The 17064-nt window shown below is 39.7% G+C and overlaps 1 protein-coding gene across 5 annotated transcripts in view; it reads left to right on the top strand.

The window, feature by feature from the left end:
• Positions 1–5235, top strand: part of ZEB1 (zinc finger E-box binding homeobox 1) — a 113350-nt gene extending 108115 nt beyond the window's left edge. For all 5 annotated transcript variants that reach the window (XM_056484263.1, XM_056484268.1, XM_056484264.1 and 2 more), the window contains 2 exons: positions 516–696; positions 2732–5235. In XM_056484263.1, coding sequence (XP_056340238.1) covers positions 516–696; positions 2732–3303 — 753 coding nt within the window. In that variant the 3' untranslated portion in view covers positions 3304–5235. The remainder of the gene's footprint in view (positions 1–515; positions 697–2731) is intronic.
• Positions 5236–17064: the final 11829 nt, after the last annotated feature.

Raw genomic sequence — 17064 nt, forward strand, 5'->3', positions numbered from 1 at the left:
AATTTTGGGTTAAGTAGGAGTTGTGATAGTTGCATGAGGAAGAGGGTAGTCAAATATGCAAATTCAAATGGTAACTTAAGCAGCTCTTTTGTGAAAACTTCAGCAAAAACAATCTTTTAACTTCATAAAATCTGTGAGGCAGCAAAAGGTAGGTGACCAGCATTAGCTGAAAAATGCAGTTAGGTGGCAAATTTGCTCTTCCCACTTACTGAAGTGCTTTACAGGTCTGTAATATTGCATTTATTTTGTAGGCCCTAAAATACGGTGTGCCAGCATAGCTTAGACCTGACCAACAGTCAGACTTGGATGTGATTAAAGTCAGTCCCAGTGAGGATTCTGCATCTGGATGGTGGCAGAGACTGCAGAGCAGAACAATGCAGTAAAGGATGTTTCTGACTGTGGAAGTCTAAACAATTCTGTTTGGCTATTTATGGAATTGAATGAGAATAGCAGCTTCAGTTTATGTGGGTGACTTCTTTTATTGGACTTAACTTTTTTTTGTAATTTTTCTGAAGGATGAAAGGCAAGACACTAGCTCAGAAGGAATATCCAATGTAGAAGATCAAAATGATTCTGATTCAACACCCCCAAAGAAAAAGATGAGAAAGACAGAAAATGGAATGTATGCATGTGATTTGTGTGACAAAATATTCCAGAAGAGCAGCTCATTATTGAGACATAAGTATGAACACACAGGTATGTACTAGGAAAACACTTTTCCAGTCATTATTTCTTGGGAATGTGTAACTGATAATCTCAACTGGAATCCAGTTCTCAGGCAGTGTAGGGACAGTGTACTGCCTGTGCTTTCTTTAGAAACCCCTGTGTTTGTATATTTGTTTGACAGAACAGCAATTCTTTATTTAAAGTCTTTCTTTAAATATGTTAGACCTAAACCCTGAATAGAAAAAGGGAAGTTTTTGCATCTGACTTGTGATTATCACTGTGAGCCACAGCTTATAACTGAGGATGTATTGCTTCTAATTTACCTTGCCTGATTTTAAGTTTTTTTAAAAAATTTAAAAATTGGAAAAAGAGGGATTGTGTATGTATTTGATACTGTACATGAGAAGCAGCATGCCTATCTGGCATGAAGGATTTTCAAATCGAGCCACGTTTATAATGACCTGAAGCTTCAGCTATTCATTAGACATAGAATCTAACCACTAAAGAACATCCTTTTGGCTTTGATTTTTATTTTTAATTTCTCATAATTGTTCCTTTTGGCTCCAGTTCTGGTATCTTTAGGATTTTTTTAATACCTCTTGCTCTCTTATTTCTTCTGTGATGTCTTAAAATAAAAGTTCTTTTTTTTATTGGTTAGGTGCCAAATATATATTGGGTCTTGCTTTACATCTGTTCCTTTCTTGCTGGCTCTGTTATCTTCTCTTTCCGCATATCCATAAAATAAACTCTTTAGAACTTTTGGCTACTCTCTTGGTTCACAGAGTAGCTGAATTATTATATTAAATATATTTCTGCATATTAACATTTTAATGTTATCTCACATATAAAATTAAAAGCATAAAAAATTCTTTTTTGTCTTGCTCAAGTTTCTCAAGTTGTATTCATTAAGGGTTTCTAATGTCATGCCTATCCTATCTTGGGACTCTTTTAACTCCTCCTTTTCCTCACACAATTGTCCTTCCCCTACCAGTTTTAAGTTCAATGTAATATTCAAAATCACAGAATCATTTAAGTTGGAAAAGACATTTAAGATCATTGATTCCAACCATTAAGCCAGCACTGCCAAGTCCACTGGTAAACCATTGTCCCAAAAGTGCCATATCTGCTTGTCTTTTAAATACCTCTGGGGGTGGTGACTCAACCACTTCCCTAAGCAGCGTGTGCCAGTGCTTGACAACCCTTTTGGTGTGGAAATTTTCCTAATTTCCAATCTAAACCTCCCTTGGCACAACTTGAGGCCATTTCCTCTTGTCCTATCACTTGTTTCATGGGCAGAGAGACCAGCACCCGCCTTGTTGCTTGTTTGGCATGAGATGATGTGGATGTGCTGGTCATCTGTGTGGTGTGACCAAAAACCTGATGTCTTACTGTCTTTGTCTTTTGTGTCTGAGCTAAGACTGCAAAGTTGTTTTGTGTAACAACTTCAAATGTTAAAATCAAAATAACACTGCTACACTCCTGATACGTTTATAAGAGACTCCAAAAACAAGACAATAGCTGAGAAATAGCAGAAACACACTGAGTGAAACAGTTTTTTTTTCATGTCAATGCATGTGTAGTCAGCAAGTTTTGTGCATAAGGCATTCAACCTGGATTTTAAAATGGTTTTCCTTTTACCTATTTCACGGAAGGACTTGGTACACAAAACCCAACGTAAAAGCTTAGTTGATTTTAAACTGCCATCAATATAGAAAAGTTAAAATGCAATTGAAAGTAGTTTTTGAGAGAAAAATGTTTCCTTTTCTAATCTATATTTGCACTTTTATTGTGCTAGAAATTATATATAAGAATCTCTTTATCCTCCTATGATGAGTTTTCCTTAAAAACATACAAATTACTGTAGTGATTGTGACAATACACCCTTGCACCTTCGTCCTTGGGGCTCAAGACAGAAACTCGGGCTGATAATGCATGAAGTAGAACATCTTGTTATACAAAATTTAATCAATGCTGGTATGTTCACCAACATTTTGCAATGAAAACAGCAGTGTACTTTTAAAACTTGAGCTACAGGACACCCAACTGTTTGTGCTTCATTTTCCAGGTAAAAGACCTCACGAGTGTGGAATCTGTACGAAAGCGTTCAAACACAAACACCATTTGATTGAGCACATGCGACTGCACTCTGGGGAGAAACCCTACCAATGTGACAAGTGTGGGAAGAGGTTTTCCCACTCGGGCTCTTACTCTCAGCACATGAACCATCGCTACTCGTACTGCAAGCGGGAGCCGGAGGAGCGCGACAGCGCCGAGCCCGAGGAGCTGGGGCTGGGGCTGGGGCTGGGCGCCGAGGCGCTGGGCGGGGAGCGCGCGGCCGCCACTGCCTCCCCCTCGCAGATCGACTCGGATGAGAGGGAGAGCCTCACCAGGGAGGAGGAGGAATACAGTGAAAAAGAGGAGGAGGAGGAGGAAGAAAAAGACATAGAGGGACTTCAGGAAGGAAAAGAATGTGGGGAACTACAAGAAGTTGGGGATGCAGAAGAAGCAGCGGCAGTAGAAGAGGAAGAAGGGAAAGCTGAAGGTGACAAGAACGATGAAGTTGTAAATCAAGCAAGCAATGCAGAACCGGATGTTATACAAAATAATGGGCAGGTGTCGGAAGAAAATAATGAATAAAGCTTACATGCTAGGTTTTTTCTATAAGGAAAAAAAAATTGGTAATGAAGTTCCTTCTATATTATACATGCTTTTCATGGAAACGCAGTAGCATACTGTGATTTCTGTTCACTACTGTGTAAAAAAATATATATATAAAAAAATGAAAAGAAAAAAAAAAAAAAAGAAATCCAGGTGTGCCTGAACCTCAAACTTAGTAATTTTTCACACAGTTTTCAAAGTTAGGAACAAGTTTATAACATGAAGCAGATTAGAAAAATACAGTGACTCTGGAAGCAAAGATTTAACAGGTTGTAGGAAACCTGATTATTAGACAAACATCTGGCATTGTTTGTTTTATCAGTATTAATTTTCATTCTTAAGTTGATTAATTTTTAAACTGTACAATTGGGAGAGATTTATATGATTTTTTTTTATGGTAAAACATTTCCTAAATCCACTTCAGTATTTTTCTTATGTTTTACAATGTGAGAACTTCTGCACTACAAAATTCCCTTTTGCAGAGACGTGTAATGCAGTTGCAAACAGTGCTTGGCTACCTTTGTAAATTCAACCTAGAAGGTAGCAGTTTATGACATTAGATGTTGTAGTAGAGCATATTATCATTTAAAGTGTATTGTTAGCCTTAAGAGAGAAGATGATAGAAGAACTGAAGTTTCTTACTCATGTGGTTAAAAATGTAGTTGAGAAGATTGTCGTTGGGTTCTGATTGCAGGGACTAACAGTGTTAATACTGGTAAGGACAGGAAAGTTGTCAAAAACAGTGTTTGTAATTGTGTTTTGAGTATGTAGTAACAATATGAAGGATATGATATGAAGCTTTGTATCTCCTTTGGCCTTATGCAAGACCTATGTGCTGTAAGTGCCATTTATCAGTATTACAAAGGCTCTAAGCAGCCTTTATCCAATGTGTGGCCTACAATAACTAGCATTTGTTGATTTGTATCAAACTTCTAAACTATTCATGGGGAAAAAACACTCAGCCATCAGAGAAGTAAGAACACTGGTATATTTCATTATTTAATTATTTGGTGGTATTTTGGTTTAATACCTGACTTGCAGAATTTCTCTACAATAATTACAAGGGAAATTTTCTAATCTGCTTTATTGCTTTATTGGTTTACTTTAATTTCAGACACATACATGACATGTTATCTGGCTCATAAGTATTTTCAAATGTTAGTTATTATGGACCCCATTTATTAACAATGTTAGCTGATTTTTACCTATCAGTATTATTTTATTTCTTTTAGTTTATAGATCTGTGCAACATTTTGTACTGTATGTCTTCAAACCTGGCAGTATTAATACCCTTCTTACTGACATATGTACCTTTTTAGTTTTAGAAAACTTTTATATTTATGTGTCTTATTTTTATATTTCTTTATTTATTACACAGTGTAGTGTATAATACTGTAGTTTGTATTAATACAATAATATATTTTAGTATGAAAATTTGGAAAGTTGATAAGATTTAAAGTAGAGATGCAATCGGTTCTCTTGCATTGAGATTTGATTTAACAGTGTTATGTTAACATTTATACTTGCCTTGGACTGTAGAACAGAAGAATTAAAATGGGAATGTATTAATTTTACAATTGCAATCAATTCATTTTACCTTTACCCAGTTTTTAATATAAAGCTCTTAAATTTTGAAATTCACTGTGTGACTAATAGCATGATGCTCTGCAGTTTTATTAAGAGATTAGTCTAACCATAAAACTCTCATTTCCTTAGTAAGCCAAATTAGAATAATCTTATAAAACAGTGTTGGGAACAATGTTTAACATTTTTGTGCCAATTTGTTCCTGTATTCATGTGTGTATGTTACAAATCTGAAACTTCATTTTTAAGTTCCTTGTTACATCATGGTCATTTTCTAGTTTTTTACCAGACTCCCCATCTCACAATAAAATGCGTCAACAAGTCTGATTTACTGTCATTATTGTGGTAAAGTAGAAAGTGCATTTAAATTATTTCTGTGAGAAGTTACTGAGACATAGCTCCTGTTTCCATGTCCATCCTGGGTTTCAGTGGCATGTGAGGAGCATTGAAGTGAAAGAAGTGTTTGAACGGTGTGCAGGCACAGGGATTGCTACATTGATTTACCAGGGTCAGGAGAACAACTGAGTTTTCAAAATGAGCCATGTGGGTTGTTCTTTTGGGTCTTTTTATTTTGCTGTACCTATCTAATACACTGTTTAATGCTATTTTTCAATGAGACTGATTTTAAATTAAATAAGTCCACAACTGTTTTCTTGACTTAGCAATAAGTTAGTTGTCCATGGAAAGGCTGATGTATATATTGCTATTGAACTTTCCAAAGATAAAATGCCAACATTGCAGATACATAATTTCAGTAATGTAAGTATAAAGGCTTGAAAATTTTATTATATATGCATGTTTACAATGTTTTGCAGTTCAAGCAAAGTTTACAGACTGTTGTTTAAGCAAAGTTCTGTTCTTTAATGATCCCCAAAATGGGATTTCAGTTGTTAATATAGGGGATGGGGGGGTTCCTGAAGATCGCTTAAGTTACTTCATATTCACATTTCTCAATCTTATTATCTCAGCATGAATACATACAAAGGATTTCTCCCATACATTAATCATTTTACTTTCTGTGCATTTTGCTGTACAGTATATGAATACTGCACTTTTAAGTAAACTTCTACCTTCATAGTATCATTGAGCTAAATATGAGAAAGCTCTTTTAAAAAGAACGGCCATTTATGTTGCATTAATAATATTGCCTTGTAATTATTATCAATAATTAATCAGGTGGTTTAGAATTTCTCACAGGTAAAACTATATCTGCTCTCTTTTAGGTAATGAAACACACCTTCTTGAAACTATTTTAAGATTTTCTGCGTTTTTCATATTCCAAGATGTCTGTGGTAATAAACCCAGTGAGACTTTTGTTGAAATGGGAGAATGTTGTTGTCTTTAGTATTAGAATAGAGAATTTTAATAAACCCAGGGTTACTCATGTAAGTGATTGCTAAATGTAGAAGGCCAGTAACTTGGATAGAAAGTAAAGTCCAAGCAACTTTTACTCAGGAAATGTCATTGTTTGGGGGAGAAAATTTATGTTCATTACTTACACTACATTACTAACATTTTTATCTTCAAAATGGTTTGGTACTTTGAGTTCTGCATCTGTTAAGCTCAGCGATGTCTTTGGTGTTTGTGACTTTGTAACATCATCTGTTATCTGTTTGGAAAACACAGAAACTGTGATGTGTCTTCATCTAGTTGAGTGAACTCATGTAGAAGCCAGAGGTGTTAGAGGATGTGGGTGCATTCCCAGCCCTGGCAGTGAGATTCCAGCAGTGGGGAAGCTGTGGTGGAGTCCAAGCCCCAGGGGAGCAGCAGCAGCCCAGCTGCAGCCATGTGGGTTTTGTGATTTTGTGACCTCTAAAGTAACAGCAAGGCAGTTTCAAGGACAGTAAGTTTCACACATGAAAAAAAAAAAAAGACAGAGGGAGGCAAAAGCATAAAGCCTTTGGTTCTGTCTTTTAGAGTTAAATGAGAGTTGGGAAAGAGCAGCCAACATGAAATGTGTAGTTTTCATGAAAATCCACAGTGCTTGCTATGACCTGTTCTTCAGTCACAAGATGAAAAGTCCATCAGCTGCCTGTGTGCCCAAGCTGATGTCTGTGCCTGCTTCTTCCTCAGGCTCACCATGCATGGCTCAGCACATGCACGGCACAGCAGCGAGGGAACAGGCTGACAGGAAGAAAAATGTCCTTGGAATTCAGTATGGACAGAGCTCTGCTGTGCCTAGGGTGCTGGTTTTATTTCTGCTACTGACTGTTTTCAGAATATAACAAAATTGGTTGTAGTTGCAAAATTGTGACAGTTGTATGTTCTTTTTGCCAACAATATGAGAATAGGAAAAATGATACAGAATAACTATAGGAAGGTTGTTACAGAAGTAAATGCCCTGGGATGGGAAATACCCTTCCAAGGTCTTGAGTTAACAGGAGGAGAAAGAGGAACTTAAGGCTACAGAGAAAACTTTGAGGAGAGAAAACAGAGAATACCTTGAGGATACATTGAAGAGGAGTAACTGCTCCTTCTCTTTCAGTAATACTCATACAGCATCCCAGTGGTGAGTTTGGTGGCATTCCCGAATTCTCCATAGACCAATTGCTGTCTACTTGCTCTTTTTCTGGAGCAACCTATCCATAAGTGTAATCAATAGCACAGCAATATTCAGCTATGTTGTATGAGCTTGGACGTTTTTTAACATATAGAATTCCAAATAGATTAATGGATGCTAGAAAAAGAACTGAGAAAGTTTTGTTATTTTGGCTAATCTCAGAGTTGAAACGTGTTTCAGCAAATACCTTAAATTTTAGTAGAATAATGCACTATGGCATATCAACCCAGATCATAACATATTTACCCTAAAAGGCACTGACTGAGTAAAAGTTGCTTCAGCATTTTCCTGGCAAAAAAATGTTGTATTTACACTCTTGAGTGAAATTATTCTAATGCAATTATTGCTGGTAAACCCATAGTCAGTGTTTGTCAGAAGCAGCACTTTACTCATGTTTGTGCTGGCAAAGTGTACCTGGGGTGGTGGTGGCCACTAGACTGAGTGGCAATTTGAAAGCAAAGCTATTTCCAAGATAGAAAATATGACACTACTAAAAGCTCAGTTTTTGCCACAGCAAGATGCTACACTGGGGCTTTTATCATCAAAGCAATGAAAGATCAGGACATGACACTCCAAACGAACACAGAAGTCTGTTATAGAGAAATGAAAATACTTCCTAGGTACAGAAGACCATTAGAGGTGAGGGTAATGGTGTGAGGATAAGAGAAGTCCCTTTTGGAGGGTGTAGTGAAGATAGGTAATGGAGGAGGAGAGAGAAAAGAGCTTAATCTGCACTGTGCTGAGCACTTCTTCAAAGCAGGTTCTTTCTAATTTACTTAATACCAGCGTATAAGTCTGCACACAATTCTCTGCTTGGATAGAGGTTTTGATGTTTCTTTTGCAGTTCACAATCCAGAGCTTTAAAAAGTACTTTTTTCTCTTTCCTTGGCAGAAGAGCTGTTTGATTGTTGCTACAATAATCTCTAAATTTCATAGTGGAAATTCAAAATTAGAGTATCTTTCAAGTCTCTACTTCGTCATTTGTTATTCATGCTTTTATTGAACAGTTGTTATAATAATATTTGCACAGTCTGATTCTTATTACAAATTTTTTGATTACAAATTCTTGAGAGTAGTAACTTGTGTTAAAAAAAAATAAATAAAACTAACCAAAAAAGAATGCAAAGACCAAATTAACTCTCAAAAGTGACCAAATATTTACTACTTTTGTTGTATCCTTCTACTCTTTCATGGCCTCTGGTTACTAATCTGTCACACAGTCATCTTAATTTTGTGTATCCTGCCAGTCATACACATTGTATATGTGTTGTCTTTAGGGGAAGCAATATATTGTTATATATCCATTGGTTCACAAAAAGTAATCTGCTTTTTTTAAAACTGCAATTAAAAAATAAACTGATAGTTGGGGCTAAACATGAAATGTGCTGATGAAAGGAGCACTGCTCAGAGTTTGTCCTGGTATCTTGCTGAATATGAAAATCTTGTAGTATTAGTCTACATTTAGGTAAAGATCTCCAAGGCCTTACCTCTACACTGGAAGATCCCCCAAAAGATCTTTAAAAATTGTGAGAACAGTGGTAAGTAATCCTTAGAATACATATTTGAGAATTCCATTTTGGTCTTTCCTTTGGTTTTCTGGTGAGCCTCAGGTCCTCTGATTCTGCTTCTAGATTTTGGTATTTCTGTATTGGGGACTGTCCTTGGGTTTTGCTCATCATTGTATAAACTGGGGTTTGTGTAATGATCTCAAGATTTACATTCTGTGTTAATTCAGGAATAAAGGGGATAAATTATTAAATGCAAAAAAAAACCTGAAATGTGCCTACACTAATTTTATGTTGTTCCTGCCAAGCTTCTGTTCTTCTGCCTGGAAATCCTGCTCACTTTTAGCTTTGGGCCCAAAGAACGACCACCAGTCTGACAGCACTTAGGATGACTGGGTCCTATTCCCTCCCATCTCTTCTCTTTAGGCCAAATTCTGCATGAATATCATCAGATCTCTTGAATTCTGTGAAACTTCCTACATTTTTAATGACAGGTAAGCTGTTGCAGAGATATAGAGGGAGCATTTTGCTTTTCCAGTGTGCAAAAATCTGCTGAACCAAATTGTTCAAGAAATAAGTTTATTGGAAAATCATGTGAAATCCTGAAAAGAACAAGAGCTCCCAACAGGTTTGCAAGTTCCTCTATACAAAAAGGTACTTAGAATCCTACTTCCTTCTCAAATCAAATTAATCCAATAATGGGACAACATCACTGTGGACAGTAGTTCTCAACTTCTTTTGCCCTGGCTGAGCATGATGCTGTCACTGGTCCTGTCCAAACCAGGAGCTAAGACTTGTACAGACTCTGAGTCCTTGTGATCAGAAAAGGCACAACTCCCTTGTTGGAGTGAGGGGGAGGAAGGTTTGACCCTTCTGGAACTTGGGTGGGTTGTTGTGCCAGCAGCACCTTTTTGTGAGCTGCTGCCCTGCAGCAACAACAGTGACCAGGGCAAATCAGCTGTGGTTGCAGAGGTAAGAGCAGCTTCCATCAAGGCAAGCTGGCTAAGCTGACCTCAAGTCAGCTTTTCTTCCCTGATTTAAACAGCTCCAAAGAATGCCTCAGGCACAAGCCAGCAGTCATGCTTTGGAGGAACTACTGGCTTACATCGCTCAAACCCAGAGAAAGGCCACCCCTCAGTCTGTAAATTATAAATTCCTGAGAGTAGTGACTTGTGTTCCCCAAAACATGGTATTGTCTTTAAAATCCTCCTTTAATCTTTTTAATCAGGCTTCTTACTGACATTCTGGTCTCCTAGACAAACTGTTGTGTCCTGAAGCTTAGGGAGAGGCACTCTATAAACCAAGGAATTCTACCATATGCATTTGTGATGAGTGTTATCACCATTTCTGTATCTTTTCCAACTGTGTTTATAAGGTGAGTTTTCCTGTCTTAGGAGAAAAAAAAAATATAAAAATAAATAATTGATGAATGGTAACTTAACTTGAACAGAGTTTTTCAGACAGAGTTGGCAACAGAACTAGGACTCTAATATGGGAAAGCCTTCTGTCTTACTTTGGCATGCAGTTTGTTCTGAAGGACAGTGGCAAATTTAGCATTTCTGTGATTTTCAGCAGCCCAGGGCAGCTCAGCCGTTAGCAGCTACACCACTTGACAAACTTATCCTCTTACACTGTAGTCAGAGGCCAATTCTTCAGCCCAGCCAAAAATCCAGACTTTGTACACAATTAAAGTGTTTTATGTGGGGTCAGCAGATGCTAAAAAAAAAGGGGGCTGGTGGGACTTTTGGCTAGGTGGCAATTTACTTGCATAAATGTTCCCAGAAAGCAGTGGTGTTTGTGCCCTGAACAGGGATTGCTGCTGTACATGGAGGGGTGAGGATCTGTCAGTCTGGAAGGAGCTCAGGTTCTGCCAGTGGCTCTCACAGAGGGGAAAGAATAAAAGCTTTGCTGATTCTCTATAGCTTCTGCTGGCCCAATACATCATCTTGTTCCTTGCAGGTTTTTTGTGAAAGGCACCTTTTAGGGGCATGTGTTTTAGCTTCCCAGTAGAGGCTCTGCCTGCAAGCCTCAGGGGAGAGGAGTGGAGAGGAAATAACACCTCAGTGCAGCAAATTGCATGTATGTTTAAAAATATAAATTGTTCCATCCTTATTTACAGAAATTGCTCATCTCATGATTACTTATATGAGTAAAACCATTGTAGGATCTGCTTTTTCTCCTTTGCTATTAAAGCATTCTGATTTTTCAACATTAAGGAAAAACTTAATTTCTACTTTACTGTAGTTTCTTACTTAATCTAGTTCTTATTGCTTCACCATTTATGTTTAGGATACTCTCTGATTATGGAAATACATTTAGTTCACTGAAATCTGAATCTGTTCAGCTCACTGCATATAAAACTAATTGAGAATAACTGGAAAATTTGATGTAAAAAATGGTGCAAATATTTCCTCACAAGAACCATCTATAGGTCAAAGACCATTTGTGTTCCTTCTTTTTTAAACTGCTTTTTCAAAACTGCTGTTCAAGTCCATCTTCTGCTCCTCCTGCCACCCAATTCTGTCAGTTTTGCCCCATAGAGCAAATCCACCCAAACACTTGTGCATCCCTTGTCTCTGCTGTGGATAAATGATGTTCTCATGCTGTGGCCACGTTCCAGTGACTGTCTCTACTGCTGGGAGAGCCAGCACTTGAAACCACTGGAACAGGAGGCAGCCTGGCCTCATTGCTGCAGTAGAACTGCCTCAAACACACCATTGCACCATGGTCTAGTCGTGGACTTCCTTCTGAGAATAAATTTTAAATTCCTCTGGGATTTCTCATGGTTAATACCCTTGTAGTTCACAAATTAGCCTTTCCTATAATCCCACTAAGTGAACTCTCTCCTGCAGCTTCTGAAATGCATTTTGCCCATCTTTCTGCTAGATATGAAGAGACACCATTTCCTGATGTGGAGTTTTCTGAGTGCATGTTGATGTCCAATTCTCCTTGTGGAAAGCAGTCTTTGCTCCTCCAAAAGGTGCATGCAGCTCATGGAGATGCTCTGCTGAATGACCAGTGGAGACAAGGAATGGAAGAATGCTGCTGTCTAATCTCTGAGGTGCTCTAAATTTAGGTTAATTATATATTTCTCAGCCAAAAAAGGACAGAAATAAATTAAATAACCTTGTGAAATACCATTCCCTTGCTATAAATATCTTGTAACCACCTACCTTGGTTTTGGCCTTGATCTTCTAAGCACTGGTATTTGTGAGCTTGTGCTGCATGTCCCCTTCTCTCATCTTGCATTTTGACCTGATGATTGTGCCTGGCCAATTTTGGCAGGGAAGATGATGTGTCAAAGATTTGAAATCCTTGCACAACTTCTGAAACTTGGCTTCCTAGGGCAGAGGAAAGTAATGCATTAGCAAACTAATGTCCTTGCTAGGCAAAGGCTATTACTGCACCCAGCATGTGCCACTGCTTGTCCAGCCAAGAGAGGTAGGAAAGGTGGGAGTGGGTTTCATTAGTTCAGTCACCCTCTTGTTTGTGCTGTTATTTGAGAGAACAAAAGAGAAAAGAAAAGGAACAAACACCAAAGTGAGAGTATGAAAGTCTAATGTGTGATTTACTATTGCACTGCCTTTAAACAGGAGACTTGAATTATGGTGCTAGCTACAGTGTCTGGCCATTATCCATATGGGACACTGCCAACAGGATTGATACCTTCATCTCCATCACAGGCTGAGAATCCTGTTTATTTGTTCATTCTCCAGCCAAACAAATTCAGGATTCTGTCATGCAAAGTAGAACTAATCCAACAATGAAGTCTTTGTCTTCCAGGAGGGCCAGAATGGAGTGTGCTGCCTTGAAACCTCTTCATTTTAATGGAAAAAGTGAGTGTCAAGTTTCATATGTCCTTCATGAGTGCTGTAACATGGAAGTAATCATGAATTATCTTGTTATTCCCACACCAATGTGCATTTCAGTCCATATGTTTTAGGTGGGTTTAAGTCTTTCTTGCCATTCTCCCCAAGAAAAATAGGTGAAGGAAGAGATGGCCCATGGGCTCTAATGGATTAATCAGCATGCTGATGCTGGTACACTTCTGGGAATGCCAGAAGCAGATGTTCAAACCTTTTCAGAACTATATTTCCAAACTCCAACTCTGCAATTCAGCAATCATTGCAGCCAGCATTAGTAAATGTTGCTGCTGCTGGAAGGGAGAATCCAGCAGCCTCTTATCCTCTGCCCTCTCCCAGTACAGCCCCATCAGGATTGATTCCTAAGTTAACAAGTGACAGCCATTTTTCCTGGATTATTTTTCAGCTGAAACAGTTCCCCAAGTGACACCAAAGCAAGAGAAAGGAATGTTGGGGGGTGGATTTTCTCCTTTTAGACTGGCACAAAGCAGGCACTGAACAAGTTCTGAAATGTTCTTCACTTTAATTTAAAGCTGGTTTCCCAAGAAGAAGCAACCTGTAGTTTATTAGTCCAAGACACATATCTCAGTATCAGTGTTGAGATACAATTTAGGAAAGATCCTCTCATTGAAGTCAGCAGCAGTAACAGCTCATAGTTAAACCCAGACTACTGGGTTTGCTCTGCTCTTATTCCTGCCCTGACACTGGTTACTCTGAAATGTAAGTAGGCAGTGTTGTGTTAATGAAGTCCTTTGTTCCCTGCATGTGTGACTTCCAGCTACTGCTAAAAACTTAATTTATTTTGTGATGCAAACAGACGTTTTTCTTTTGAGCTAAGAACCTCTTCCTGTGCTGTTTGACTTAAAATAGTTCTTCCCCACTCTCACACTCCTGTGTCTGTGCTTTGCATGCTGCTGCTTTTGCTGAAATTACAAAGTAGTTCCTAGATTACAGGTATTCTACTTTTCTGGGTTTGCTTTATTCATCACAGGGTTCTGATAGGTACCAGATTGAAGCCAAGAACAATTTTGCTTAAGATTGGACTGAAGGCAAATAACTGAAGTAAATTACAACAGTGAGCAGGACCCCAGTAAGTGTGGGCTGCTGGCATCATGTCTCTGCAAAGGCAAAAGTGGGCTGCTGAGTTATTGTCAGAGCTAGAAAATGTCCTTTGCCCCATTGTGTAAACCCCTCTTTTTTACTTTCAAGCTGCTACAAGAGCAGAGGGCACAATTAGCTCCATTAGTAATTTAGCAGATTCAAAATCTGAATGGGTTGGATTTTCCCTTGCTTATAAATGAGGCACTGGCAGCAGGACGTCATCACGCTGAGACTGGAAGTAAGGCATAAGAAAAGACTTGAGAGCCTGACCCTGGAATGAAGGCCAAGGATCTCTGTTGGGAAGCTACAGAGTGTAAAGGGAAAATTAGGTGCCTGGCATTGCCTTGGCTCAGGGATGCACTCAGGTCCTTCTGTCCATGCATGCTCCAAGACGTGGATTTCTCCCTGAGAATTTGTGTTTTTCTGGATCTGTGCTGGACAGGGCTCACTGCACTCCTTCAAGCCCCACTCCTGCCCATATATATAAAGTAAAATTATTCACTTGAGGAGAAGGAAGCCAACATCCTATTTAATCCACCCATTGTCACCTCAGCGGTTGATCACCATAACCTAGCAGACACAAATACAAAGTATTTCAGAGAAGCCCTGGTGCACACACTTTCCTTTCACTGAGGATGTTTTCCAGTGTTTCAGGACCTGTGAGAAAGGAGAAGGTGGAGAGAGGACAGGAGTCATACAAACAAGGATAGGCAGCAGAGGGAGCTGGTCCCTGATGCTGTGGGAGGAGCAGTCCCTTGGCAGAGGAGATGCCCCCGTGCTGTTGCTGCCTAAGGACCAGTCCATGCCAGTTCAGCCCCCATGGTGGTGTAGGAGATGAGGAACCTGAGCACAGCATGATGTTCTTGCTGAGTGCTCTCACCCCAAACTGCTGCACAAGCTGCTGCACCTCTTCCACCCAAGCTTTGGAAGAACATGCTGAGATGACATCAGAGCACAGCCTGCAGATCAGGCTCATTAGGAGGTTTTGGGGTCTCTCTAAAACAAGGTGTCCCTCACCTTGTAACTGTGGGCAGGAGGGATACAGTGGCACTGAGGTGGCCCTGATCACTGGGCACAGGGACCTCTGGGTGCCTGCTGGAGGGGCTGAGGCACCTCATTAGATCTGCCTTCTGCTGCCTATATCACATCTGCAAACACAGACTGGCTGATCCCATCAGCTGTGACAACAAAAAAGAAATGCATCCTTTTCCATTGCCTTGCTGGTTTTCCTCCAGTCTCTGTGTGAAATCATTCTAGTTAAGAGTATAGCTCTGCAGTGTCTTCAGACCTGACCTACAAAAGTTTGGTTTTTTTTATAACTATCCAGTGGATGGCCAGCAAAGCTTCCAAAAAATACGTTGAGATCAATCTTGCTTCCCATCCCACCAGGTGAGCAGTGTGCTGCCCTGCTGAAAAAAAACCCAACAATTTTTGTGGGCATCTGAGTGGGTCTTGGTCCCTTTCTGTCAAAGCCAAGAGGCAGAGCTGCCAGAGGAAACAGCCAGGTGCCTGATTTTTCCCCCTGTGAAGGAACACATGAGGTGGAAGGCAAATTCCTGCATCACAAACATAACATTTGGGATGGAAACAATTCAACCATTTCTACAGCAGGAAAAAACCCTTTGTCTTTGGTCAAATTTCCCTATCTTGAGAGGAAAGATAAGTTCAGGTCATTATGCACAGGCATTCTGTGGGATCCAATTTCAGTAATGCTCAGCTGCTGGAGCATAGGGGCTCTAGGAGAGAGAAGCTGCTGCCCTGTGCATGGGGCTGGAATGTTGCCCATGGTATGGAGGTCACAGGTCTCAGTTCCAGATGCCCTCTGCAATAGGGGCTGTCCTGTTCTCACTGCTCACATCCCAAACCTTGCCTGAAGGGAAGACAGACCATGGCTTTCCTGCGCTTTTGCTGCAGCACATTAAATCCTACAAGGGTGATGTGGCTCTCCCATGGCTGTAGCACCCCAGGGTGTTGGGCTTGAAGACATGACAGAGAAGGACCTCTCTGGGCCTGCTTGGTGTTTAAAGTCTGACAAACCTGCTTGACTCAGCCCTAGAAAGATCTGCTTCGACCTGCTTATCATTTTTTGCAGAAGTTCTGTTTTCCATGTAGAGACTTACATCTCGTATTTGTCAACTGTTTGTCAATGAGTTTTTATTTGGATTTTTTACAAAGTACAAGAGAGAGGATAAGCATCTTTTCCTGTGAGAAGATAGGTGATGAAAGTGTTGGTGGAGCACCCTCAATACTACATGTATTATGTGAGAAGAGAAAAATCAATGCTTTTCTTTCAAAGGTGGGGTTGGCATGACTGGATTAGGCAGGCAGCAGGTTTGTGGAGGTCAAATCTGTCCTGTCTCTTGGGATAGTACTAAGGTAGAGATCACCTGGACAAAAAAGGAGCATGGCAAACCCTGCTAAAAATGTGGAAGAGGGGGCAGGCCAACCAGACAGAGAGATGGGAGACAAGGGCCTCTGCAGCCCAGGCAGGAGCTCCTGGGCCTGGGGGACAGAGTGCTCTGACTAACTCCATGGTCCTGCCTGTGGTCATCCTACAGCTCACGCTGGAAATGGAGGCTGTGCACATGCAGGACAGGAAGGGTATTTTCTGCCTTTTGCTTTGTGTTTATTAATGCAATTAATTCAATATTTATTTGTTAAAGTACAAAGCTTACTTGAATTCCAAATGTTATGAGAGAAAACACTATGAAGAATGAGCTCAATATGTATTCCACATGCTTGTTTCCACAGTCAGGTGAGAAGGGTTCATGTGCATGTAGACTGCAGACCTAGGCTTTTGTTCTTCATAACCAACCTTCTCTGAGACACAGTGAGATAAGGAAAACATTACAGCCAGATAAAAGTGGATGCAGTCATACTTGAAGGTTATTTAAGCCTGTTGCACAATACCTCACAGTAAAACCAACAATCATAAAGCAGTAGAATTGTTTACCTTGGTTTCATGGAAGAAAATCTTCCTTGGAATCAATTTGGTGTTTCAATTTTTTTCTTCTCGTGTTTCCCAGCAAACTGTGCTGGACAACTTGTTCTCAAGACAGGAAACTGTCTGGACATGATGGAGGATGCTTACAACTGTCTCAGCAAAGGGGTGTCAGGCTCTGTCCAG

This window comes from Oenanthe melanoleuca, chromosome 2 (assembly GCF_029582105.1).
Source record: "Oenanthe melanoleuca isolate GR-GAL-2019-014 chromosome 2, OMel1.0, whole genome shotgun sequence".
NCBI classification, from domain to species: Eukaryota; Metazoa; Chordata; class Aves; order Passeriformes; family Muscicapidae; genus Oenanthe; species Oenanthe melanoleuca.